General features: G+C 66.0%; 1 protein-coding gene across 2 annotated transcripts in view; it reads right to left on the reverse strand.

Annotated features, from left to right (window-relative positions):
• Positions 1-8,570: 8,570 nt before the first annotated feature.
• The window catches only part of INTS1 (integrator complex subunit 1), a 30,075-nt gene continuing 13,200 nt past the window's right edge, over positions 8,571-25,445 (reverse strand). Inside the window, exons 18-47 of one of the 2 annotated variants that reach the window (XM_045813275.2) lie at positions 24,749-24,946; positions 24,362-24,491; positions 23,910-24,089; positions 23,621-23,770; positions 23,080-23,259; positions 22,890-22,994; positions 21,630-21,797; positions 21,442-21,553; positions 20,250-20,411; positions 19,777-19,923; positions 19,323-19,421; positions 18,969-19,093; positions 17,970-18,077; positions 17,346-17,505; positions 16,911-17,051; positions 16,376-16,547; positions 16,175-16,298; positions 15,351-15,481; positions 14,818-14,905; positions 14,494-14,720; positions 14,282-14,405; positions 12,998-13,131; positions 12,412-12,604; positions 11,727-11,854; positions 11,347-11,459; positions 10,768-10,881; positions 9,703-9,773; positions 9,295-9,386; positions 9,062-9,171; positions 8,571-8,915 (exon numbers count right to left, since the gene is read on the reverse strand). In XM_045813275.2, coding sequence (XP_045669231.2) covers positions 8,800-8,915; positions 9,062-9,171; positions 9,295-9,386; positions 9,703-9,773; positions 10,768-10,881; positions 11,347-11,459; positions 11,727-11,854; positions 12,412-12,604; positions 12,998-13,131; positions 14,282-14,405; positions 14,494-14,720; positions 14,818-14,905; positions 15,351-15,481; positions 16,175-16,298; positions 16,376-16,547; positions 16,911-17,051; positions 17,346-17,505; positions 17,970-18,077; positions 18,969-19,093; positions 19,323-19,421; positions 19,777-19,923; positions 20,250-20,411; positions 21,442-21,553; positions 21,630-21,797; positions 22,890-22,994; positions 23,080-23,259; positions 23,621-23,770; positions 23,910-24,089; positions 24,362-24,491; positions 24,749-24,946 — 4,102 coding nt within the window. In that variant the 3' untranslated portion in view covers positions 8,571-8,799. Of the gene's footprint in view, positions 8,916-9,061; positions 9,172-9,294; positions 9,387-9,702; positions 9,774-10,767; positions 10,882-11,346; positions 11,460-11,726; positions 11,855-12,411; positions 12,605-12,997; positions 13,132-14,281; positions 14,406-14,493; positions 14,721-14,817; positions 14,906-15,350; positions 15,482-16,174; positions 16,299-16,375; positions 16,548-16,910; positions 17,052-17,345; positions 17,506-17,969; positions 18,225-18,968; positions 19,094-19,322; positions 19,422-19,776; positions 19,924-20,249; positions 20,412-21,441; positions 21,554-21,629; positions 21,798-22,889; positions 22,995-23,079; positions 23,260-23,620; positions 23,771-23,909; positions 24,090-24,361; positions 24,492-24,748; positions 24,947-25,445 lie in introns of both variants that reach the window. The other variant, XM_045813274.2, reaches the window with a different exon arrangement.

Genomic DNA, 25,445 nt, shown 5'->3' on the forward strand with positions numbered 1-25,445 from the left:
TACCCAGCGGGCTCCCCTCCACACTCTCGTGGAGCCCTGGCTGAGGCCACCGGCCGGACAGCCGGAAACACTGACACCAGAAATGGGAGATGACCTCACCTTCCTGGCCCCCCAGTTCCAAGGCTTGTCCAGACAAGGCCCAGAGGAAGGAGGGTGTTTCCCCACGATACGCCCCTGACAGCATTACAGGGTGGCTATTCTGTGCCCACTTGAAGGAGCAAAAACTGAGCTCTTCCAGGCCAGCACATGGCATCCCAGCTCTTTCCTGCAGCTGGGCCCGGGGGGTGGACATCCAGCTGCCCAGCAATTCAAATGAGGCCTGTGTGCAGGTGATGAGCCCCCTATCACAGGGGGCAAGCAAGCAGGTGCTAGACAGGGAGCCACCAGACCTGGGATCAAGGCTGGGCATGACTACTGCCCTGACCTGCTGGGGGTTTTCCAACAGGAGGACAAAGGACAGTGTCATGCCAGTTTAGCCAGGCTGGTGGCAGGTCCCGGAACGAGGAACCAACTGGGTTTTCCTGACCCCCAGGGCAGCAGTTAGGAGAACTGGAAAAGCCAGTGAGGAAGGAGAGGCCTGGGGGGAGGGCAGGGGGTGGACGCAGGGGCTCACATGTGACACACAGGGCTGGAAGCCAGCCTCCTTCAGAAGGAAGAGTGGGGGGTGGCTGGAGCTCTGGTCCCCGGGATTTAAGCTTCATTCTTGCCCCCGCCGGTCATCATGCAGCTTCCTCTAGGGAGAGGGACTTGGGGAGCAGCGTTTGTGGTGGTGTCCCGATGAGCACATCATGTCCTTCCATTGGCCTTCTCCCCTCCAGGACCTCCAAGTCAGGACACCCCCAGTCTGCCCACTTCCCCCTACTGCCCCCCTCCAGCTACCATAGCCCATCCCTCCTCAGCAGCCAAGGGAGCTTTCTAGAAAGCCAACTGGACGAGCACTTTCCTACTTGGCCTCTGCAGCACTCAGAATAAAGTTCAGGTCCAAGCCTCCTGGTCCTTATCACCCCTGCTCTCCCTGGCCTCACCCTGCCCACACCCCACCCTCCCCCTTCTGGCCTCAGAGCCTCTGCCCTGCTGGTCCCCAGAACTCAGCCCCTCCTCCAGGACCCCAGACAGGCCCCGCCCACAGCCGGCCACGCAGTGGTTGATGGCTCCTTCCTGTCACTGGATGCCCACATGCAGTCCAGCAGAAAACCCGACCACTGCCACCGGCTGGTGGGAGCCTGGATTCCCCCCCAAAACTTCTGACCCTGCCTCTGCGCCTGCTTTGCCACCTACGATGTATTCTCAACGCACAATCTGTAACAACGGGAGTGAGGGCATGCTGCCCCTGCTCAAACCCTCCTCTGTCCCCGAGGAAGGTCCTGTCCTCATAGGGGGCCATCCTCCCCTCCTCCCAGCCGGGGCCTTTCTGCCTCTCCCGCCGCTGCCGCCCAGGACACGCTCAGGGTCCTGCCTCCGGACCTCTGCGTTCACCCTTTCCTCTGCCGGGACCAATCTTCTAGCCTCTCCGGCAGGATGGTGGGGCCATGGGGCTGAGTTCTGGCTAACAGAGGGGAGGGGCGTGCACAGCTCTGGACGCACCAGCTTGCCGGGTCTGCTGGCTGGATTCACGGGACGTGCAGGGGAAGGCAGAGGCCTCACTGACCGGAACAGCTGCATGGGCCTCTGGGCGAGCGAGGCAGGTGTGCACTGGGCTCAGTTGCTGGCGCTGTGGGCTGTGTGTTGCGGTGGTGAGATGGCTTCCCCTCCCGTGACACATGCACAAGCAAAGGCAAAAGGGCACCTGGGACGGCATCCCAAGGGGACACGGGGTGCCATTCACTCGGTGGTAAAAGAAGGACCCTGTCTTGGTTCAGAAGGCTGGAGGGGCATCCCTGAGGAGGGAGCATGGAATCTGAGACCTGAAGGATATGTGGAGAGAGGGCACGAAAGAATTTCCAAGGCAGAAGGAATGGTGTGTGCAAAGGCCCTGAGGCAGGAATGATGGTCTGAGGAATTTTTACAAAAAGGCGAGTGTAGCTTCCTCAGAGAAACTGGGAAGGAGCAAGCAGGACCCGCCAGGCCCCCTACTCCAGCCTATCAGTTTTCACACCCATTTCCCCTTTTAACACAGCCACCCTTTGAAAGTGGGTTGATCAGGGGCACCTGGGTGGCTCAGGTGGTTAAGGGTCTGACTGTTGATCTCAGCTCAGGTCTTGATCCCAGGTTGTGAGTTCAAGCCCTGTGTTTAAAAAAGAAAAAGAAAGAAAGAAAGTGGGTTGATCATACCTTTCCTGCAGCCAGAAACTGAGGTCCCAAGAAGAGAAGCCACCACCTGACCTGGCCCAGAGGAGCCCCAGCCTAAGCGTGGGGCGAGGACCTGAGGAGCCTGGGTCAGCACAGGCCAGCGTCCTGGCATCCTGCCTGAGTGGTCACCCTGGTCAGGGGAGAACTTCCAGGCCAGACAGTGTCAGTTCCAGAGCATTCTGCCCCTCCTAGTGATGATGGGGCCCACCCTGGGAGGAAAGGGAAAGCCCTCCTTCCCAAAGCCAACTCCAGCTTGGGCGTAGTTTAGCTTCTGGAGGAGGCATTGGCTCCTGGGCCTGAGGAAGAGTCACAGTGGTGGGGCGGGGCCGGTAGACCCATCAACTGGATTCCACCCCAAGTAACTAATTTGACCCAGGGGTGATGGGCCAAGTGGGAACAGTAGCGCCTTAAGCCTCTGGGGCAGACAGGAGAAACCAGAAGAGAGGGAATGGCGGGGGGGCGGGAGGGGGCGGCTTGAGAACAAAGGGAGGTGGCCCGGCCCTACAGCTTTCCCTGCAGGAATTCTCAGAGCCTTTATTTCCTGCAGTACACCAGGACTCCCAAGGGAGCAGCCACACTGCACAGGGGTTCCCACAGAACCCCTGCTGTGAGAACAGGTCACAGAACAGAAACGGGGGCCCTGGCTCCCTCAGAAGACAGGGCTTGGCGTCAGACGGGTGGGCCGAGTTGGAGCTCTTGCTCCGACGTGGGTTTGCCCAGGGACCCTATAGAAGGCTCCCCACTTCTGGAATGTCCTCCTCTTCACAGTAAGACAGGGGTTCTCCTCCCTGGGCGTTTAGGGAGGATGGCACTGGGGTGATGGGCAGAGATATGGCTCCCTGTACAGGCCACGGGCCACGGCGGTCATGGTTGTAGGAGATGGACACTCGTGGGGCGAGGTGGGCAGAGCCCCCCTGGAGTGGACCACAGCCCCCTCGCGCATGGCCTGCACAGGAAGGACGGTTCGGGGGTCACGCTGGCCTCACAGCAGAACATCAGGGATGTCCTTTCTCCCCAGTTCCCAAGGCCACGGTCAGGTTGGCCGAGGGTTCGCCCAGGCTGCCGTGGACGCCCATGCCGTGCCTCCGGGCCCAGGCAGGAGAGGGAGCTAGGAGCTGTGACACCCCATTTTAAGGGGCCACCCATTAATTAATTAGGGCCAATGAATAATGCATGCCGCCCTGGGTATATTAATAGCATATTTATATGGTGTGCTATGGATAGTATACATTCTCGTCGGAACACTTCACAAATAATTCATGACCCCGCTCCTTTCCCGGGCTCCGGGAGAGCCTGGCCAGTGCCTTGGCGAGGGCTCGTGGGTTGCTTCCAACAGCCAAATTTTACATTTCATTATAAATGGCTTTGCTGGGCATGTCGGTACCTTCTCCATTTCCATCCACTTTATTATTAATGGCTTTCCTGAACTGTAGCAGCCCAACGTCGCACACAACGCGCTATAAATATTTGATCCAGCATCTATAGTCTGCCATTTATCATTTATAACGGGTTACAAAAACATTATAAAACATTTACCGCACATTTATAGATCATTTTCGGCTACCACGACGATGTGTTATAAATGCATTATTAATCCTCCTCACGCCATTTATAGGAGCCCCTTGTAATGAGGCCTGGCCCGCCCAGCCCCTGGTAAACAGAGCGCAGGGGCTGGTGGGGGCGGCCAGGTGGCAGGCCCAGGGCCCACGGAAGCCCAGCCCGGCCTCTGATGGCTGCGTGTCCTTGGCCGCATCACAGCACGTCTCTGTTCACAGAGCAGGTCATCTCCAGAGCACTTCCTGTGTCAGAGGCCGCTCACGGCCACCCACCCGGAGCCTTGGGCTTTACCCTCAGGTCTGCCTCATAGACGTGGAGGGAGGGGAAGCGTGCGCCCAAGAACAAAGCTGAGCTGGTGTGTGAGCCGCAGGTGGTCTGTGCCTTTAGGGTCACCCATCCCAGGGCTGGGGGCGAGAGGTCAGGCGAGGCTGCCCCTGGCCTGATGGGAGCAGGACTGGAGAGCTCAGAGACCCTCAGACGGTCACAGGGACCCTGGGCTCTGCAGCTGAAGTCCTGTGCTCACCCAGATCCTCTCCGCCTGTGGCCCCGTGACCTCCCCCCGAAGCCTCCCCTCCCCATCTGGAATAGTTGGGAGCAAACCACTTGCCAGACAAGTGAGCACCCAGCCCCACTATGTGCAGGCCAGCCCTTGTTTCCCACCGAGCCGCCCCAGGCCGGGAGGGCACAGGCAGAGGTCCAGGGCTCACCACTCACACCCAAAGACAGATGAGAGCCCTGTGGCTCTAACTGCAGGTTGATAAGCCGAATCCTCACCTGAAAAACTCATATTCATTCTTCAAGACCCACTTAGCGGTCTACCTTCTGTGAAGAACTCTTCCTGACTCCCCTCGGTGTAGGCTTGTGGGTCCCTGGGGGCCAACGTGGGCTGGGCACTTGCACTGGGGTCCAGACTGGTGAGTGGGCTCTGGGCTGAGGGAACTGGACAGTCCTCCCAGAGCGTTCCCAGCAGGTCCTTTGTCCAGGGAGGGAGGGGACAGCAGGCCCTGGGGAGGCCTCGAGCCACACCCACCCCTCCAACACCTGAAATAACCCTGCCTCGGCCTGGCTGGGCCTAACTGGGTCAGTCCTTGGTTGCTCTAAGGGGACAAGGAGGGGAGTCCCGACTCAGGACCTGAGCAGATGTGCCCTGAGCCCTCGCTGCCCTCAGCGAGTGAAATGGGGGCGTCAGCCAGCCCTCTCAGGGTGAACGTGGGGGCACGGGCCCTGGGGAGCCTGGTGGGGAGAGATCCTGGCTGGTCGGGGCCCACCCCTTCCCGGGAGTGAAAAGGAAACCAGGTGTTTGTCCTGAAGCTGTTGGGGAAGCCCTGCGCCAGTCACCATGGCAACGGCTCACCGGCCCCACCCTTTCCCACCTGCTGAGGGAAGCCTGTGAAGAGCTGCCCCTGCAGGGGGGCTGGCCTGCAGCGTCCTCCCGGGGCCGCCCCTCTCCTGCAGTGAGTCTGGCACGGGGCTACTTTGCAGCTTCAGAGTGGTCCAGGCCACGCTGGCCCCTGTAACGGGGAGCTCACTATCAGGCTCACCACGGGCCTTGGCTGATCCTAGAACAGATGGGTGGGGACCCACCCTCAAGGGTCCTGTTGAATGTCCCCTCCCCACAGCTGGACCCTGGGGACCCTGGGATCTGAAGGGGTGGCCACAGCTGAGGGGCTGGGGGATCAGAGAGACGGAGGCCAGGGTCACAGGTGGGCTCTGTGGCCTCTGATCCACCCACAACCTGTCAGCCCTTCCTGGGGGGCCACCACCCCTGCGACCTGCACGCTCTCTGCTTTCACATCCCCCCCCCCCGCACCCCGCCCCCTGCATGGATTTCCTGTCTGTCTCGGCCTAGCTTTGGCTCCGAGTCCGCAGCACACCCGCCGGAGACGGCGCAGCAAACCCAGGCTCAAATCCCGGCTCGCCACTCACAGGGGACCAGACCCCCATCCGCCGCTGTCGCGGACCCCCCGGGGCGCGTGGAAAGGCCTGGTGCGTGCAAGTGCCACAACCAGCTGCCCTGTGTGTGCCCCCCCCCCACCGGCGTGGCCCCAGCCAGCTGGGCACCCCCACCACGTGTCTCCTGCGGCAACCTCAGCTCAAACACTGTCCACTTTCCCCACGAGTAGGTGCATGCCGCCGCTCTTAACGAGAGGGAAACGGAGGCACAGAGACGGGAGCTCAGCTGCCCGGGTCACACGCCCAGGACTGAAGCCCGAGCGGGCTCTGACAGCCCGTGCCACCAGTGGGAGCCCCCGGGGAGAGCCCGGGTGTGTGGGCCAGGCAGGAACATACACACCGCAGCTCCCCCACCCCCAGCTCCCAACCCGGTGTCTGGGGCAAAGACTCTCGGAGACTGGACCTCCTTCCCTCCCTCCCTCAGCTGCACGGCACACCCACGTCAGGCGGAGCTGGAACAACGAGCAGCCCACAGCCAGGCCCCCACCTCCAGCCTGCCGTGGTGCGACGGGCAGCGAGAGGGCACCGCGCCCGGGTTGCTGACCTGGCGGGGGAGAAGGTCAGGATCCAGCAGGTCCTAACTGGGCTGAGCTACAGGTACCCGCTAAGCCTGTGCGGGCAAAGAGTGGGCAGGGGCAGGTGACCCGTCCTCTGGGAGGTGAGGTGACGCCAAGTGGGGGGCTCACCTGGCCCCCACACATCCGCACTCCCATGTGCTCCCTCGCCCACCAAGCTGGGACCTGCGGGGTGTGCACACCCCTACTGGGCCCCTTTCCCCACACTTGGCACAGGCCAGGCACCCAGGTGGCTGGGACCTCTGTCCATCTCCCCATGCGAGGGGCAGCGCAGTCGGTGGTCAGGGCCCAGACTCTGGCCCCACGGCCCATAGCACTCACGTCTCAACCGTGCCAGGTACCAGCCGGAGACCCAGAGCCTGTTCCCTCTTGTGCCTGTTTCCTGGCGTGTAACACGGAGACTGTGATCAGGAGCGGATGCTCAGCGGGGCCGCTCCCAACGAGGTAACGGCCAGCGTCTCGGGAGCACCTTGCACGTGACGGCCAGAGCCCGTGTGCTGGCTTCGAACCCCGCCCACCCTCCTCATGTCTCGCACATGCGCCCAGGCTCGTTGTGGTCCTGCTGGCGACCCCCACTCCTGCCACCATGGCCAGTGCCGCAGTGGCTGGCCTGCCCGCCCACACCCATGCCAGGACGCCTCGGTCTTCGCCACGCTGACGGGGGCAGGCAGCATCTCGGGGCTGTGGGAGCTCCCGCACCCCCCATGGCGGAGCTGAGCCCCTGCCCTCGCCCTTCCCCGTCGGGCGGTTGGAGTGTGCCAACGCTGCTGTCGCCCATGAGGGGACCAGGAAGGGAGGCCAGGCCAAGGTGGACAGGGGGTCCGGGCCGCATCTGGCCCTGAGCTCCCTCAGACCTTGCCCTTAGGCCCAGAGATGGGTGAGCCTGCCTCTCTGCCTGCTGGGACCCCTCCCACAGGCTGGGGCCAGGGGCTCTGTGAGCGACTGACAGGGAGCCCATCACCCACCTGCTGCGGACCCTGGGGCCCCTGTGAGGAGGCACCACTGGGGCACTGTGTCTATGATGTGATCCCAGCAGCCAGGCCGGGTGCCCCCTCGGAGCCTGCCCTTCTTGGGGTCTCAGGGCTGTGGTGGGGGCTGGGACTGCCTGCTGGGAGCGGGCATCAGGCCAGGGTCACGGGCCCCGGGCTAGGCGCTGTGAGCCACGAGGGACGGGGACAGCACATGAGAAACGACAGGCTCTGGACCTCAGGGGCTGTGGTGGGCGCAGGGGCGTGGAGGCCGACCTCCCCAGAGCTTGGGACCGGAGAGCAAGGGTGCCGGGGAAGGAACGTGACACCAGCCTGCTCCACACGGGGAGGGGCACCGCAGCCGTCCCCATGCTGAGGCCAGGCCACGCCGGGGTGCCGGGGCCTCTGAAGCGAGGCGCAGGAAGCACGGGCCAGCCTGGCATGCAGGCAACTCTCACCGAGCCCAAGGGCCAGTCTCCCCCAGGGGCTGAGGCCGAGGTTCAGGCCGGACAATCCTGCCTCCCCGCCAAGGCCCAGCGGCTTTGGGGCCAGTTTTTTTTTAGCCACAGCGCCCTCTGGTGGCCCCACGGAGCAGGAGCAGGAGCAGGAGCAGGAGCAGGAGCAGGAGCAGGAGCAGGAGCAGGAGCAGGAGCAGGAGCAGGCAGGGGACCTGCAGGGGGTGGGGGGCACAGCAGGGAGCCGGTAGGAGGCTAAGGTGGGGCGACATCGGTGCTGCTGGCAGCAGGGGTGGGGGCGCTCCCCCATCCCACCCCAAATAAGTGAGATGCTAGCGCGCAGGGGTCTGGGGCCTCATGGGAGGGGCCCCTGATGCCCCCACATCAAATTCTCAGGCAGGGACCCCCAACCAGCACCGGCAGCTTCACTGGGGGACACTTGCGCCCCCACACTCCTTCAGGGGTGCCCCCACCCTCTCGTGGATGGGATTGTCCTGGGCCCTCGGCCAGTGCTGGGGGGTGGTTCAGTTGGCTTCTGCGCGGATGCCTGCCCAGCCAAGGGTCCGGGGCCTGTGGCCCCTTTAGGGGTGGTATGGGAGTTGAGTCCATGGGAGCCCTGAAAGCTGCTCCACGGGTGCTGCCCAGCAAGCCCCGCCCGATCTGGGTGCCCAGGGGCTGAGGGGGGTGGGCCTGGCCAGCAGATGGGCTCCCCCTCCCGGGCCCGGCTCAACCCCCAGGCGGCTCGAGGGAGGTGAACACCAGGCAGCCAGCACTTGGGGAATTCAGCACATTTCATTTCAAACCAGCCCCTGGCCGTGGCTCGCTGGGACATCGGCGTCTGCTCCCGTCACCGTGCGGAGGCAGGGAGCCACCGGCCATGGGCTCTGGGTGCTGTCCTGCCAGGCCCTGCGGTGGCTCAGCGCCCTCCCCGCCCCAGAGGAGACCAGCAGGCGAGCAGCGGAGGGACGCAGGGCCGGTGTGTGGTCAGGCTGCCACACCGGCTCACATCACCGCCTCCATGTGCAGGATCCTCAGGGCCTCGGAGATCTGGACGCTGGTGTCCATCTGCCCGTACATGCCCACCAGGAAGGCCCGGTGCAGCAACACGGCCGCGTGCTCTGTGGGAGATAGGACAGGACCCGTCGGGATCCCGACGAGCACGCAGCTCTCGGAAGCAGGGCTCTGCGGCCGCCGAAAGCCAGGCCGCGCGGGGCGAGGGTGTCCAGGGGCTCTAGGCGCCCTGCGCGGGACCGGCCGGGCTCACCTTGGCAGAGGAGGGTGTACTCGGGCAGGTTCCTGAGGGCCGTCTGCACCACCTCGAAGTCCCGGCTGCCCAGGCAGCACATGAACGTGGGCAAGAAGTCCGCTGCAAAGCTGAGAAGGCGTGCGCTCAGGCGGGGGCTGAGCACGCCCTGGAGCGCCACGGCCAGCCCCTGAGCCGGCGGGGCGGGGCCGGGCCAGGGCCGGGGCGCAAGGCAGCGGGGATGCTGGGCTCACCTGGGGTTGTTCTGGATGGAGCGCAGGGCCAGGCCGAAGGCCAGATTGCGGCATGGCTCCTCGGCAGAGCTCATCAGCCGCTGCAGGTTGGTCTGTGGGGGTGGGGGTGTTACCGGGGCTCCCCTCCTGTCAGGAGCTCAGCCCCTCGGCCCCCAGGCCTCCCAACAGCAACCGCAGAGTCGGCAGGGGACCCCGCTCCCCACGCCCCCTCCCCCCACCACAGCCTCAGGGCCCGGGGCAGGCAGCAGTGGCGGTTCGCAGGCTCCAGCCCAGAGCAGGGGTGGGCTCCCGGCTCGACTGTGAGCAACCGGCGCAGGGCCGGGTTCAGACGCGTGGCGCCCTGTCCCCCGGCACGGCACGCCTTCTACCAGAAGGCTGACGGGCTCCCCTGGCCCCCAGCTTGCTCACCGAGAAAAAGCCCAGGATCTCAGGTCTCCGCCGAGACATCTCGTCTATGTCGCTCAGAACTTCCAGCACATCTGAGATGGGCAGAGAGGCGCGTGAGGGCCACGTCACAGCTGCTGGACTCAAGGCCGGACCCGTGTCCCCAAGCAGCCCAGAGGCAGGAGGGGTCAAGCCCCAGGGCCAGAGCCTGCGCTGCGGCAGGGCCCCCAGGCCGCACTGGCCCTCACCCCGCCTGCCAGCCAGGGGCAAAGCGGGGCTCCACAGGGACCCCGGGCCAGTCCCCAGTCCAGCCTCTGCACAGACTCCAGAGGGACCCCCGCTGCGGCCCGTCAAAACGCCGCTGCCAGTGCCTTTGGAACCGTCCACGCCACCTGAGTGCTGGGTGAGCCCAAGAGCCCCCAGCATGGCAGGACGACAGGCACCAAGAGCTGTGCTGGCTTCCCAGTCCCACAAGGCCAGTGATCCCAAACTGTAGGTGCTGGTTGACCAGGAGACTTTCAGAAGAGCAGGCTCGCCCAGACCCTTGTCCGGCAGGTCTGAGGTGGCCAGTGAACTACACTGGAACCACCCTGCCCAGCTGCCTGTCCCTGGCCGCCTGGAGCCACTCCTCCCGCCAGGCGGCCCCCCGCTCCCGGTGCTCCTCTCTGCAGAGGGATGCTGACCCCCCGACGCACGCCCACTTCGGGGAGCTGCCAGCACCACGGTGCGCCCAATAGCCCAAGTTCATGCAGCGGCCCTGCCCTCTGTTCTCATGCACACTGCTGGCCCACCCCTTACCAGCCCGTGGTCAGGCCTCCCTTCCGCAGGTGCCCCTCGGCCCTGGGGGTCCCTGATCTCCCGCTGTCTGCAGCCTGCTCCCCAGTGAGACTGTCAGCAGAGCAGCCCGTCCCCGCTTGGAGCCCCTGCGTCTTCCCCTAAGGCCCTCTCTGACCCCCCCACCGTGAGGAGACAGCCCCGCTCCTCCCACAGCCTGCCAGGGACCCTGCTGTCTTCTGGAGGGCTACCACAGGAGCCCACCGCCCACCACGGGGCCAACCTGGCCTGCGGGAGCCAGGCTCCCAAACTCACCCTCAACAGTCTGGCCGCGGGAAAGCCTCTTCATGTAGGGGGCCATTTCTGCTGCCGTCAGGGGGGTGAACAGGGAGACGCTGACCAGGGGCAGGGAGCCAGTGGAGCTCTCCTCTAGAAGCCAGGAAGTCTGGCTGTCAGGCTGGAGACAGAGACAGCCCACCCGGGAGCAACGCCCGCCCAGGGCCTGCGGGGAGGTCCACCCGAGGGGAGCAGCCTGCCAGCGCTCAACGCCCAGGCTCCACAGCCCGCCTGTAAGCAAGGGCCGTCCCTGCCAAGCGGCCCCCGCAATCCCACGACTCTGGAAGACGTGGCCACTTGCCCCAGGCCCGAGCACAATGCCCGGGACACAGTGGGTGCTCCATGAATGTGCAGGAACCATGAGCCCGCTGAGACTTGCCCGGGAGACAGTGCTTTTCTCCCCTGAGCCTCTCACCTGCCGCACGAAGCGTGACCTCACGGCAAGAGCAGCGCCCAGCCCAGCTATGGCCGGGGTACACCACAGGGACACCACGATGGTCCCAAGAGCTGCCAGGCCTGTAGCCCCTTCCCGGCAGAACCTGCGCGGGCCCCACTCACCCTCGCCCTCCTCGTCCAGGCCCCGGTCAGCTCTGCCATCTCTGCTGGGAAGGCTCAGCCCTGCAAGGAGGGACTTGAGCATCACCAGGTCACTGCTGTCGAAGGACAGGTCGCTGGGGAGAGCACAGGTTCTCCGTGAGGAAGACGCCACAGACAGGTGGCAGGTGGGCGTGGGAGGCCAGAGCTCCGGAAAGCGGGTTCAGAACAGTGCGGCACAGACGTGGCCCCGCGGCCCGAGCCCCCACCACCCTGGGATCCTCCACTGCAGCCCCCCGGCCCCGGGAGCCCCTGACCCGAGCACTGACGCGCCCCCCTGCAGCCCTGCGGCTGGACCCTCGCCAGACAGAGCCTGTGTAGGCCGGACATGCGCACACACTCACTGTAGTGCATCCGCGTGTTTCTGCAGGAAGGACACGGCCGCCGGGGCGTTGCAGGTCACGTACTTGTGGGTGAAGTGCACAAACTTGTGGATGAAAGGCGCCAGGTGGCGGGAAGACTTCCTGTAGCTCTGCAAAGCGGAAGCCCTGCGTTCACAGCCGAGCGCTCCCGCCCCGCCCGTCCCGCTTGCCCAGGAGGCCTCAGGACGGACCCGTGGACACTCGCACTGCCGTCTGCTGGCCACTGGGCCCTATATCAGAATCAGCCCTGCCGTTGGTGAGCCGGTGGGGCCGCCAGGCAGGTGTCCGGCTGGAGCACGACAGAGAAGGCAGTGCTGAGCCCGACCGCGGCTTCCAGCCGGCTCCCTGAACAACACACTTTCCCCGGGCACACGATGAGCGGGGAGCCGGTCCCCAGGGCGGGCAGCAGAAGCCACCGGACAGGCAGGCTGGCCCGGCCCTTGATGCAGGTGCCCGTGAAGCTGAGGAGCCCATGTCCCGCATCTGCCCTCACCCGACAGCCTCAGGCAGGAAGGTCAGGCCAGGCCAGAGCCGGGGGAGCAGACGAGGGTGGAGAGTGGCGGGGGCCGCAGGAAGGGACAGTCGGCAGAGGAGGGACAGGGACACTCAGGCCTGGGGAGTGTCCCCCAGTGCCCAGGCGGCGCCTGAAAGGCGGAGAGAGACGCACCAGCAGCAGACGGACGAAAGAGCGCAGACAGTCCCACAGCGCCCCCTGGTGCTCATTCTGGAACACCTGTGGCTGCAGCAGCTCCAGGACCCCCAGCACGTGCAGGAAGAAGGTCAGGTGGTTCTGCTGGCGGAACTCCTGGAAGTTGAGGTGGGTGCGGCCGTGAAGGAGCGCTGCGATCATGGGCAGGTGCCTGGGGACAACAAAGACCACTCCATGGTCCGCTCTCCCAGAAATCCAGCACCCCGGCCCGACCCCACAGGAAACCCACACTCGGGGACACAAGAGGCAGACAGGCACACCCCAGCTTCCCCACACGGCCTGGGGCTTGCAGATGTGTCCACGTGGCCACCCCGTACCTCCCGCCCGGTTCCGGGTCTGACCAACCCTCCAGGGCTCTCCCTGGGCCCGGCTCTGCCTCAGTCAGGAGGAAGCCCACGGCCGTAACTGTGCCACAAGGGCTGTCACTGCCCTGCGTTCCGCAGATCCCTCTCTTCAATGAGCACCGGAGTGCAGGCAGGACGTGAAGAGCCACCAGAGGGCCTGCCGGGGTTGGGGTGGGTAGGATACCCTGGGGCACCCATACCTGAGCAGCAGGATGGGGTGGGCCACAGCCAGCTTCCGGCAGGCCATGTTCGCGTCGGCCACTCTGTTCTCCGATGACCGGGAGTCGCTGGTGTCGGCAAGGAGGGTGATGAAGCGGTGGATGAGGCCGTCCAGCTGAGGGGATGGGGGCGGTGAGGGCCAGGGGCTGCCCGTAGCCCTGGCGTCTCATGTGCCACCCCACACGGGACCCAAGGCCACAGCGGAAGGGCCCACAACAGGCTCACTGGGGGCGCGGCATCCCAGGTTCCCCGAAGACCTGGCCTGACCACATGGTGACCAGAGAAAGCTGTCCCCACCCAGCCCCCAGGCCCTGTGGCTTCTGGGTGCACATCGAACACGCTGAAGCCAAAGCTACCAGACCACTGCACGCACGGTACGCAGAGTGAGGCCCTACCCCAGATAAGCACTCCCACTGAACGCCGGGCCACGACGTTGCTCCACGTGTGAAATCAACATGCTGCACGAAGCATGACCTCAACTGTGCAGGTTTTTACGTGTCTGGTTTTTACGATGGACGTAGAAAAACCAGAAGGAAACACGGTCATAAAAAAAAGAACTTCCCTGCATTGTACTGAAAAGGTGGCAGATGTTACTCTAGGCCAAACCACGGAGGTGGGTGCGGAAGGCCCGTCAGACTCGCGCACCCTCCGTATCCGCCCCAAAGCCGTGAGGGCCGATGCCACGCGGACCTGCGCACGAGCGCATGGCTGTGCAGCGTGACAGCCCCAGGCCCAGCGCCAGGGCAAGGGAAGCAAGCCGGTTTGGCCGCATGGCGCGACACCCCGCGGCACAACCGGGTCTCGGGACCACACTGAGCAGAAGATGGCCAGGGAAGAGCGCGTGCCGCGACCCCCAAGACAGAAGGCTCCAGAAGCGCCGACTCCAGGCTGGTCGCTGGGAGGGGCTGACGACCATGAGGGACGCGCCCCTCGGGGCACACAGCCGCCACGGGCAGCAGGCTGTGGGTCTGCAGCGCCTCATAGAGGAGAAACGGGGGTGCGGGTGGACGGCCCCTCTGCTCCGCTCCACAGCCCGAGGGCTGCTGGACAGAGAAGATGGCCTCCGGGCCCACCAAGAGGGGCGCCAGGCGAGGGGGGCGAGGCGGCCGCCTGGACGCGCCAGCACCACTGTGTGTCCTTTTCCGTTCCTCAACCTGAGGAGCTGCGTGTCTCCACGACTGGGCTCGGGTTCCGCGCCCGCAGTAAAGAACGGAGGGGGTCCCGGGCACCCCGCGTCGGCCGCCCCACCCTCCCCTGCCGCTCACCTTGCAGGTGCTGCTGCCGGTGGCGCCTCCGCTGTGCAGCAGGGCCTCGGGCACGGGCACCCGCAGCTCCGGCCACTGCAGGTAGAGCTGCACCAGCAGGTCCCGGCAGCGCCTGCCCAGCACGCTGCAAGACAGGGGCCGGGCTGCTGGGTGGGCGGGGCTCCCACGGGCGGCAGTCGGGGCCCCGCGGGCAAGGGGGCAGGTGCCCTCACCTGTCGCCCCACTGCTGGATGCAGCCCGTCAGGTGCGCCGTCACCTTCCTGACGCTCTCGTCGTGTCCGCGGCAGCAGCTGAGCAGCAAGGGCAGCCGGGCCTGGAGGAGGCTGCAGGCGGCGGCATCCCCGTCCTGGCTCCTGGCCTCTGCCTCCGCCAGGATCAGCTCCACCAGGCCGATGAGCTCTGCTGCCTGGACCCGCAGCACCAGCTCCTCCCGCCGTTTCTGCAACCGGCACTGCCAGTCAGTGCCAGGACTGGCTGGCTCGCGCCCGCCTCACCCCCGCCTCATCCCGCCGGCTGCGGGGCGTCCCAACACCTGCCTGAGGGGTGCGCTGGTCCCTGCCCTGCCAGATCCGTGGAATGTGGATGCAGGCCCACAGGAAGTCAAGAGAGGCCGAAGGGTCAAACCTGCACGGACACGGGAGCTCAGCCTCAGTTTCCAGGAGGGACAGGAGACCAAAGGGTAGGACGAGCCGCGGTGACGGGAGGTTTAGGCCACAAACACCACTTCCCACTCAGCTCTCGAGGTGCAGGCCGTGGTCAGCTGCCGGAGGCCGTGGGCCACCCCGTCCCACTTGACCCTCCGTGCCTCACACCAGCAGAGCTAACACCGGCCCTGCCCTCCCTCTGGGCCTGCTGGCCACACAGGGGGGCACTGGACTCCCCTGCAGACGGTGTGGACAGCAGCCACAGACACCATCTGAGGAGTGGACCGTCTGCCCTCCGTATCCCCACGGTGGTGATGCCCAATGCAGGAACCCGTTCCAGGGCTGGGCCACATGCCCAGACGGCCCCTCGATGCTGCCGCCATGGCGCCTGGCCTGCGGAGAGGGGTGTGGGGAAGGGTGCTCACCTCTGCTCCCGGTTCTTGCCCAGCAGGACGCGGATACACTGATGCAATGTGGACCAGCTGGACTGGTGAGTGAGCAGGGCCAGCAGGTAGGGTCGGAAAGATGGCACCTGGGGGCCAGGATGACCTTTGCCCTGGGGAGGAAGCACACCAGGGATGGCCCCTGCGGGGCTGACTGGCCATCTGGCCTCGAGCCACTGGAAAGCAGAGGGAGAGGGCCGTTTCCAGAAAGACCCAGAGCTTCTGCCTGGGAGGCAGCCCTGGCAGCCCGTGGACCATGTGGGGCCCAGCCGGAGCACGCTGCAGATGCAGCGTGTGCTGACCCGAACCAGCTCCTCAGACGGCGAGTGCACGTGAACACAGATGACAAACCCAAGTCCCCAGCTCCTGTTCCCAGAACTCCCGGGGTCTTGTCCAAAGGCCGCCGGCCACGGGAGCCCCCTGGGAGACTCGGGGACACAGGAGGGAGATTCGGGGTCTCGGAGATGCCCAGTCCCTCCCCACAGGGCCCTACAGGGCCCTCAGGGGACCCATCCAGGTGAGGCGCCACGCTCCGCCCTCCACGGTGCCTCCCGTCCCTGCAGGAGGCCCTGGGACACAAAGTGCTGGTCCCCCTCCTCCTCGCCTGCCCTTGCAACCAGATCCCACCATTGCAGCGACTGGTCACCGGGGACAGGGCACCTGTCCAGGCCAGTAAGAGTCAGGTCCAGGCTTCTGCTGGAACCAACAGAAAGAGACTGTCCACGCAGGGGCTGCCATGGGAGCCCAGCACCCACCACACCCAGGTTAGCGCCGGCCATCGGTCCTCGGTGCGGAGCACAGCCCACCTTGCCCCGGGAGAACAGCAGCCTCTGCTGCGGGTCAGGACAGCTGCTGATCACCTCGGGGTCCAGCATCTCCAGCCAGTCGACAAGGAGCCCCGAGCAGGGTCCCAGCTGCACGGCCTCCAGGCTGAAGGGAGAGCGGGGAGGGCTCAGAAACGGCCAGCCAGGGCTGCTCACGGACTGGCCGCGGCCCTGCCAGCTCACCTGCAGCTGTCAGCCTCCGGCTCCCCTGGGGCCGGGGGCTCCTTCTCCTGCAGCAGCAGGGAGCTCACCACCGCGACGGGCCGCAAGGTCGGGGACGTGGGGGCAGTGGCAAAGAGTGCAGCCAGCAGCTCCTCCAGGTGCGGTGACCCCACCTCAATCAGACCCCGGAGGACTGCGGAGAAACAGAAAGTGTGTTCCGTGTGCCTCCAGCTTGGGGACAGACAGGCCCCAGACCACCTGACTCCAGGACAGAAGGCCCCTGGGGCCCTCAAGGCCAACAATGCCCCTGCGAGCCCAGTCCAGGGCAGCCAGCGGTGAGCAGTGGCTCTTGGTCTGAGTCTGTCACTGGGGCTGAGCTCCCCACAAGCACAAAATCCCAACAGCTGAGCCCAGGCCAGGGCTACTTGCTGGGGGTGAGGCCTTCCAGGCGGCCTGCCACTCCTCTCCGCAGGCCCCATTTTGGGGGCACCTAGGAGAAGGACCTCTGCACCATGCAGCCAAGCTGGGGTCCTCACAGTTCCCGGGCCCAACATACCTTTGCCGACAAGCTCGGGCTCCACGCCACACTTCTCCCCTGACTTGAGGGTGGTGACCACAGCGCGGACAGTGGAGTTGACCATCTCCAAGTCCCCTCGGAACGCCAGGGCCTCGGCTAGGCGCAGGAGCCCACTCCGCACTGCAGGGACGCGTGTGTGACCCAGGGTGCAGGCCTCTGTCCCCGTTCCTGTGGCCTGCCCTGTCCCGGGAGCCCCCAGGCCTCTCATGCACTTCCTGCCAAGGATCCTACTTTGCTCCCCAAAGCCCTAGCTTTCCAACCCTCGGCCATGTCCACACTGATGCCCGTCTGGGGCCCACAGCGCCCAAGGGCTGACACCCCTGTACTGAGGAGGCTATCGCTCCCTCCCTGCTGCTCCTGGGGGAGTGGCAGCAAGCCCGAGGCCCCGCTTCCCAGGAGCCGGCCTGCCCTCACCGTCGCTGATCCTGTGGCGTGCCGAGTACTGGGCAGCGAACAGCTTGAGCTGGGCCTGCAGGGGCCCGCCCTCCCCAGCGGGGCCGTCCAGCCACTGGAGCGTCTGCATGAGCACTTTGAGGAAGAGTGACGAGAAGCCGGTGTCCTGGGGCACGCAGCGCTGTGGGGACGACCCGCGGCTCAGCCCTGGCACCGGGGCCATCACACTGCCCAGGTGCGCCAGGGCCCCAGATCCTTTTGAACCCTATGGCTGGCAGGGTGTCCTACTGTTTGTGACCCACCTTCCTGCAGCTCAGAAAGAAAGAAGAGACCCCCCACGTACCCGCACAGGCACAAATCCGGCACGTTCACACAGCCGGAGAAGCACATGCGGCAAAGTTACAAACTCCGGGTGCACACAGACGGGGAGCCATCCCCGGGGCCTCCTTCTGTTTGCTGGAAAGCTTCCGTGCACAAAGGTGGGGGCCCCACACCCAGGTCCATAGGAGCCTGTTCCACACCAAGGCCCACAGAGGGACAGAGCTAGGACGCTTCCTCGGGCAGAGCCAGGGATGGCTGTGGCTAGACGCCAGGCCTGCGTGCAGGCCCCCCGCGGACCCCGGGCTCTGCTGCGCGCACACCCACCTGGTACTGGCAGAGCTGGCGCATCAGCGGGCAGGCGAGGAAGTGGCTCCGGTGCATGGACATCACCAGGGCCCCGCTGTGCGGGGAGTTGAGCAGGGTGGCAAGGGCCTGCAGGAGGCGCACCGTGACACCCGTCACCTCGGGGCTCCCCTGACGGACGCGGGCCAGCTCCTGGCCCAAGGCCTGCTGTAGCGCGAGGGCGGCAGGGCGGGCACTGGAGCTCTGCCACCGCGGGCCTGGGCTCAGTGGGAAGATCTGGAGCAGAGCAAAGGGCAGCATCAGGAGGACACGCCTGGCAGAGGGGGGGCCGCGGCGCCTTCGCTCGCGCCACGACTGCTCACGCGCAGTTGGCCAGATCGTGCCAGGGTGCCTCTGGCAGCTCCCCATCCCTGGCAGGTGCCCTAAGGAGGCGCAGGGTGGGTCCCCAGGACTCCAGACAGGGACCTACATGGGAAGCCCCACTCGGGGTGAGACTGCAGCAGCCAACGTCGCCGTGTGAGGAGGTGAGCACAGAGGACGCCGGGCCGCGGCGGCCGGGGAGCGAGCACTCATACGACCGCTCTAAACGCACAGCGGTGACGGCTGCACAACTGCGGACAGGCTGAAGGTCGGGACCGTACGCTCTAGCAGGCACAGCGGACGGCACGTGAACAACGCACACGTCAGCAGAGCCAGTCAGCCCTCAGGACTCCGCTCGCGGCCGAGGACCTGTGCCAACTGGGCCAGTCCCGCAGAGGCCTGGCGCCTCCAGGCACTGCCCTTGACGCGGAACACAGCCGACAGCCCAGCTGCAGGGGCACGGTCACCAGCCGCCGGTGCGGAGGGGCACACTGAGGCGAGCGGGAGGTAAGCAGCTTGTCAAGGGTCGCCCAGCTCCGGCCCGGGCACTTGGCTCCAGAGCACCCCCTCCATGCAGGTGTGGAGTTCTGGGGTGAAGCCTCTCCCCGTCTCTGGGGCCCCCACTTCTGGAGAGACTGTCCCAGGCAGCAGTGGCCGTACCTGCAGGAGCATGCTGGCCAGGTCGTCCTCGGGGGCAAGCACCCGCACCTGGGTCACAGCCCGGGTCCGGCCCTGGCCCGAAGGCTGCTCCGGGCTGCTTTTGGGTTTGGGCGCCTCTGTGCTGTCTGCAGAGAAAGGGGAAGGGGCTTCAGGTGATGACTCTTCCTGGTGGGCTTCCAGCAGGGGATGGCCCCCCCAAGCAGGTCAGCCTCACTCAGGCCTGCTGAGGCCCACGAGGAGCAGGGCCTTCACACAGGAAGCTGGGTACTGGCCGGTGACGAGCATGTGCCCTGGGTCTGGGGAGGCCCCACGCTGTGGTGTGCTGAGCTGGGAGGCAGGGGGACAGGCCGGTACCTCGCCGTGGGGGCAGGGAGGCCGTGAGCAGGGAATGGAAGGTCTGGCCTCCGGACGCTCCTCTCTCGTGCTGAACTTCAACCAGGTGAGCCATGTAATCTGCAAACCAGCAGCCGGCGGTTAGACACCTGAGCTGCGAAGGAACGAGGGCCTCCCCATCCGCACAGAAATCTGTGCTGGGAACACAGCCCCTGCCGCCCGAACACCCCAGCACAGGCCTTCACAAGCTAAGCTGCAGGATCTCTGAGCAAAGAACCGGGTCGCCCTGAGCACACTGCTGCAGCTCGTCTGTCCTCAAACACCAGAGCACATACGGACGCCGGGGGCGTGCTGGGACAGGGCAGCCCGGCCTCTCCTGAGCGTTCCAGGCTTGACGTCCTGCCGGGAGAGCCCTCCCTAAGTGCCCTCCGCCCCAGACCATCCCTGTTGCTCGTGCTGGGTCCCTGACTCTTACTCTTGTCCATGATGTTCTGCTCCAGGGTCTGGGGGTCATGGGCCACCGCCTGGTCCAGGTACTGGAGGAGTTTGCTCATGCTGGACACGGGGATGCCGAAGGACTGCACGAAGAGCAGCAGCTGCTGGGGTTCCAGGTCCTGCAGGGCTGAGGGTGACGCTCGCTCAGTGATCAGCCACCCCTTACTCAGCGCCCCTGCACCCCAGAGACTCTTCCCTGCCCCAGCAGGCTCACAGCTCGCAGCTCGGCTCACAGCAGCTGCCCAGCCCACTCCCTGAGGCCACACGCAAGCCTGTGGCTCCTTCCCTCTCGCCCCAGAGCCCAGCACAGCACCGGGCACAGTGAGAACCCCACGAGCACCTGCTGGATAACGGACGCCTTGGAGCCCACAGGCTGCCGAGCTGTCCTCTCCCACGTGCGACGGTGGGAGTGCCCAGCGCACTCGGGCGGTGTGAGGCCGGCCCACCCCTTACCGGCGTCCACCAGGCGAGGGACCTCCGAGCGGATCATGCGCAGCTTCAGCCAGTCGGGCAGCAGCAGCGCCTCCTCGGACGTGTCCACCAGGAAGGCCGTGGGCAGAGGCTGCTTCTCTGGGAACCAGATATCCAGCAGAGCCTGGAACTCGCCATCGCCAGCTTCGGGAGAGACGGCGTGGTAAGCAGCACGGCTCAACGAGGCCATCCCGACCTACGCGGTGAGGAGCCCCCAGCCCTCGAGGGACTGAAGGCCAAGGCTGGAAGAGCCACATCTTGCCGTGTAAGGGGAACGGAGGCTTCGCGGGAACAGGAGAGGTAACCTGTGAGCCGCACCTGCTCCTGTATCTCACCCCACGATCCCAGCTGAGGGCACGCCGCTCCCCAGAAGCTGGCCAGTCTGCCTCGGGGGGCTGGGACACGGTCGGCACTGTCCCCGGGCTCTCGGGCTCAGCTCAACCAGCTCCCTTCCTGCTCCCAGGCTCCAGGGACTCCCCAAGCTGACACGAAGCCAGCCTCCCCTCGTTACCCAGGGCTCATGAGCTCCTGTCCCCGAGGGGGCGCATGCTCTTCACCTGCCCAGCAGAGCCCCCAGCATCGATCCCAGCAAGGGGCCCTATCCCTGCCCTCCCTCCCTCCCTCCCGGACGCGAGTATGTGGCAGACCAGTCCACGGCAGCCAGCCAGGAAGGCACCGTGGGAAGGCTGCCAGGCCAAAGAGGGCGCAGCCAGCCAGAGGGACACAGCCCACGGTCGGTGAGGGGAGGGCCCGGAGGAGCCGGAGCTCACAGCTCAGCAGGCAGCCCCGTGTCTATGCTTCGGCCTCCAGAGACAAAGAGCTCCACCGGCTGAGCTGGGAGCGCCCGGAGAAGCAGACCTGGCAAGGCAGCGCCTCCCGATGCCACTCCGCTACGGGCCAGGGCGGCAAGGAGGTGCTGGAGCTCACAGGCTGGTCAACCTGAGCAGCTGCACAGCTCCGCGACCTCTCCCGCCACGCGCTCCCTGACACAGGTAGGGAAGGGATCCCGCCACCACCCTATGGCGACCTGCCCGAAGCCGCGGCAGGCACAGGCGTTCTTCCTGCTCTGTGCGCCCCCGCCCCCCAGCGGGGCTGGAGCTCACGTGGCATGAAGACAGCGGCCTGTGGGCATGGACCCCGGGAGCTGCCCCTCACGCACCCGCAGGGCACTCACCACGGGGTGGCCCCAGGGTCAGGAGGATAACCATGGCGTGGACCACCAGGATGTGCATGGTGGCCGTCTCCCCACTGGTCCAGCGAAGGAAGACCTGGTCCTGGGACTCCGACTGGGGAGGAAGGAGAGGGTGGCTGGGCCGTGCAGGGGTGCCGGGAGCCCGCCCAGGGAGCGCCCGCCAGCCTTACCCAGCTGTACACCTCGTCCCCCTCCTTGCTCTTGCGCATGCGCCTCACATAGCGCGAGAAGATGGAGAGCAGGGCGACGAGCACGGCGTCCGACTCCGCGCTGCAGGAGCGCTTTGAGAACAGGTGGGACATGATGGTGGAGCGCTCCACGACCAGCCGGGCCACGTCCTGCGGGCAGCGAGCGTGGCCGTCAGAGGGCCTCCCTGCCGGCCCCGCCGTCTCTGTCTCCACGCCAGGCTGACAGCCAGGGGCGGCCCACCATGAGGCCGCATCACGTGAGCTCACAACGCCACCACCAGGGTCACCGCGCCCCGGCAGCACGTGGTGGGTACGCTGACAATGGAGGGAGGGGCCCTTGTACACGCACAGCACGCAGACCACCAGGCAGGCTGCGAATGGCAAGGCGAGAAGTGACAGACGCCCTAAAGGCGAGGGACACCCACCTGGCCCCGACCCTGACACGGCTGTCACAACCTGCCCTGCTCACAGAGGGGAGCACGTGCTGGTGAGGACGGCACGCGGACCCCTGCCCACGAGCAGCAGGAGCACAGCCTTCTCAAGACCCAGAGAAAAGCCAACAGCCAGACGGTACGAACTTGAAATCCGCGGCAACGGTGCTGAGCACGGGGGCCAGGAGCCGTCACCAGGCTGGAGCCAGAGTGGACTCAGGGGCGAGGCGTCAAGGCCTAGGCTGCTCTTCCCACCCAGCCCCTCAGCAAGGAACCCACACTCGGAAAGAACCCCACCTCCAGGGACCTCTAACTGCCTGTATCCATTCATCCCACAAAGCCCGGGGTCCACAGGAGCGGTGAGGTCTGAGCCAGACTAAGCAGACGCGACAGCAGGGTCACAAGAAAGCTGGCCAGGAGAGCAGGGGAGGGGGAAACGGGCAGTGCCCTGGGCCCCACCGCCCCCCCTATAGGAAGAGCCACGTGGAGACCTGCCAGAAGACACTGGGGTTGGCCCGGCTCCCTCTTCCCCGCCCCGAGCCAGGGCACCTGGGGATGGCCACACCCCACCTCACAGCCCAGGCACCGTCATCCTGGGAGCAAAGCCAGCGACAAAGCCAGCCAGGCCTTGGTGACCCCAACGGCTATGCCAGCACCAAGCATGCCCGGACCCTCGCAACCTTGACGCTGACTCTGGGCAGAAGATCACGCGAAGCTAGCGGGCGCATGCAGCCCTGGCCCCCAGCCCGGAAGGCTGTCCCGCCGGCCCCAGTCACCTCCACGAGGGCCCAGGGCTGTCCCCACCCCTCACCAGCGCCAGGTCACTGTGCTGGCTCTGCTCCTCCACGGGCGTGTGCTGGGACAGATAGACCAGGTAGGCGCTGACGGTCTGTGGGTCGGTCTCCATGTGGATGGCCTGGGGACGGAGGGCCGTGAGAGCTCCACCCGCAGGCCAGAGCCTGCGAGCCGGCCGTGCCCCCGGCAGCGCCCCGCACCCCCACCTGCTGCAGGGCCAGGGCGGTGGTGGGCCTGACGCTGTCGAACAGAGGCAGCCGGGGCAGGTCCCGCAGCAGCCACTGGTAGCCCCGCAGCGCCTCCGGGTCCCCGGGGTCCTCCTCCATCAGGGGCTCCTTCTCGTCCCCGTCCCGCACGCTGCCCTCCGACAGCACCAGGGACAGGCCCTGCAGGCAGACATTCCCGGTGCCACATCTCAGCCCGAGCCCACACGTGGGTCTCGGGGGACGGGCACGTTCTCTCAAAGCCCCGGGCAGATGGGGCTGCCCGGCTAACGAGGATGCCGCGTCCTGTCACAAATCCTTGAGCTGACACGACAAAGAAGCAGCTTGAGCCGGTGTCCCCAGAAAGTTGCCCGGCACCTCAGAAGACCGAGCAACACCGGTTACGAGGTCGCTGAGTCCCTCTCGGGGTCTGGCTCGCCCGGACCGCAGCCCGCCGCCCCTTCAGTGCACAGAACGAGCTTGCGTGACGTACGAGAGAGAGCCGTGCTGGGGAGCGGGGCTGCGGGGGACAAATGGGCCTCACCTTCATGGCCAGCACCCTGGAGGCCACCTGGGAGGAGCCGAGGCGCCGCAGGAAGTAGTCCAGCACCTCGCACGTGGTCTGCTCGTCAGCCTTGGGGCCCAGCAGCAGGTCCTGCAGGCGGCCCAGCAGCTGCCGCTGCTTCTGCTGCCTCTGCAGGGGCGAAGGAGACCCCGGTGGGCCTGCGGGGCCACGGGCGGACACCGCACCCGGGTGGGCCTTGGGTGGGGGGGGTGGCGAGGGCAGACACGGCACTCCCACGGGCCCGGGGAGGAGCTGCGAGGGCGCCAACCTGCCGCTTCTTGGCCTTCTGCTCTTTGCTCTCGCCCTCCTCCTCCTCCTCCCCAGACGTGGCGTCGTCGGCCGCGTCATGCAGCAGGAACTCACACAGGCACTGCACGGGCAGCACGTCTAAGGAGCCCTCGCTCGACTGCACCAGGTCGGCCAGCCAGGGCATGGACTGCGAAGAGGCCTGGGCCGGGTGACGTGGACATTCAGTCCCTCCCAGCGTGAATCCACCGCGTCCCCTGCTGTGACCCGTCTGCCTGCCACCCCACGTTCCCGTGACAACAGGGCACAGCTACCGCTCGCGTGCCGACAGTTACCTACAGCCAAGGAGCCCGTCCTCAGCGGCCTGTGTCCTGGGGTGCCCTCGTCTGGCTACAGTCTCACTTAATGCCAGAGGCTGCGGGTGCCTCTGCCAGCCCTCGCCCCCCACACCCCCCGGAGCCACTGGGAACTCGCCTGCCTCTGGATAATGTTGAGGAGAAAATCCGGGCTTCGGCTCCGGCACAGCAGGTGCCCGAGACGCAGGGACTGGTTAAGGCCTTTCACTTGGTCCAGGATGTGGGGGGGAGGCCTCCGAGGGGGTCCTCTGAAGGTCCCAGAGGACATGAACATGTTAGGAAGCCACGTGTGCGCAGAGTCCCCGAGCAACGGCAGCAGGTGAGGCAGGGGGACTGCCTGTGTCCCGCCTGAGGCAGCCGCCCACAAAGCCCTGGCGGTCCCAGCCCAGTGGTCCCTCTGCCTCCCCAGTGGCTGAGTGCACTTACTCCATGGAGAGTCCCAGCCCCGCCCCCCACCCCACCACTGCCCGTTCCGGCTTGGCCCCAGGTTACGGGCACGACATACTGGGGGTCCAGGCTGGTGAGCTGCGACAGGAGAAGACTGCTGCTCTCAGTGATGGTCTGCTTGGTGGAGGCTGCTGCCAGATGCCCCTCGAACGCCAGGATCTCCTGCTTCTCCCGCTGGGAGGTCTGCAGCTCCCGATTTATCATCTCCGTCCGGGTCTCCTCGTCCGTCAGGGTGCACGGTGGGTATGAGTAGTTGCTGGGGACCGAGCAGGAGGAACGTGCTTCTGTGCCCATCTGCAGCTTGCGGCCCCAGAGAGCCGTGCACAGGGTCAAGGAGGGTCACAACTCATGCCCTGTACACAGTCTCAGCCGCCAAGCGCACTGGAGAGGCTGGCTGGGCCGTCAGCCGTGCCGCCCCAGGTCAGGGGCAAGCCGCTCTCTCTCCATGAGACCGCGTACTAGCCACCTCCAGAATCAGGCACGATGTGCATCAGGATGCTGGACACGTGCTCACCCAGCCATCCCTGGGCCACAACCCCTTCCGGGGTCCCAGCCCACAGGGCACCGCAGGCAGACCAGCTGCTCCCAGACCACATCCCTCCGCCGAGCGACCCGCTATCACGGGTTCTGAGATTGAACCCGCCCCGTGATGGTCCCTCGTGTCAGACCCGTCCTTCAGGCACCAACGCCTGCCCACTGCATCAGCCACGGGTCCAACGGGAGCAGCTGTGGCTCCAGCTCTGGGCCACACACAC

Source organism: Ursus americanus, chromosome 2 (assembly GCF_024610735.1).
Source record: "Ursus americanus isolate L20-20 chromosome 2, mUrsAme1.1.p, whole genome shotgun sequence".
In the NCBI taxonomy this organism is placed as follows: Eukaryota; Metazoa; Chordata; class Mammalia; order Carnivora; family Ursidae; genus Ursus; species Ursus americanus.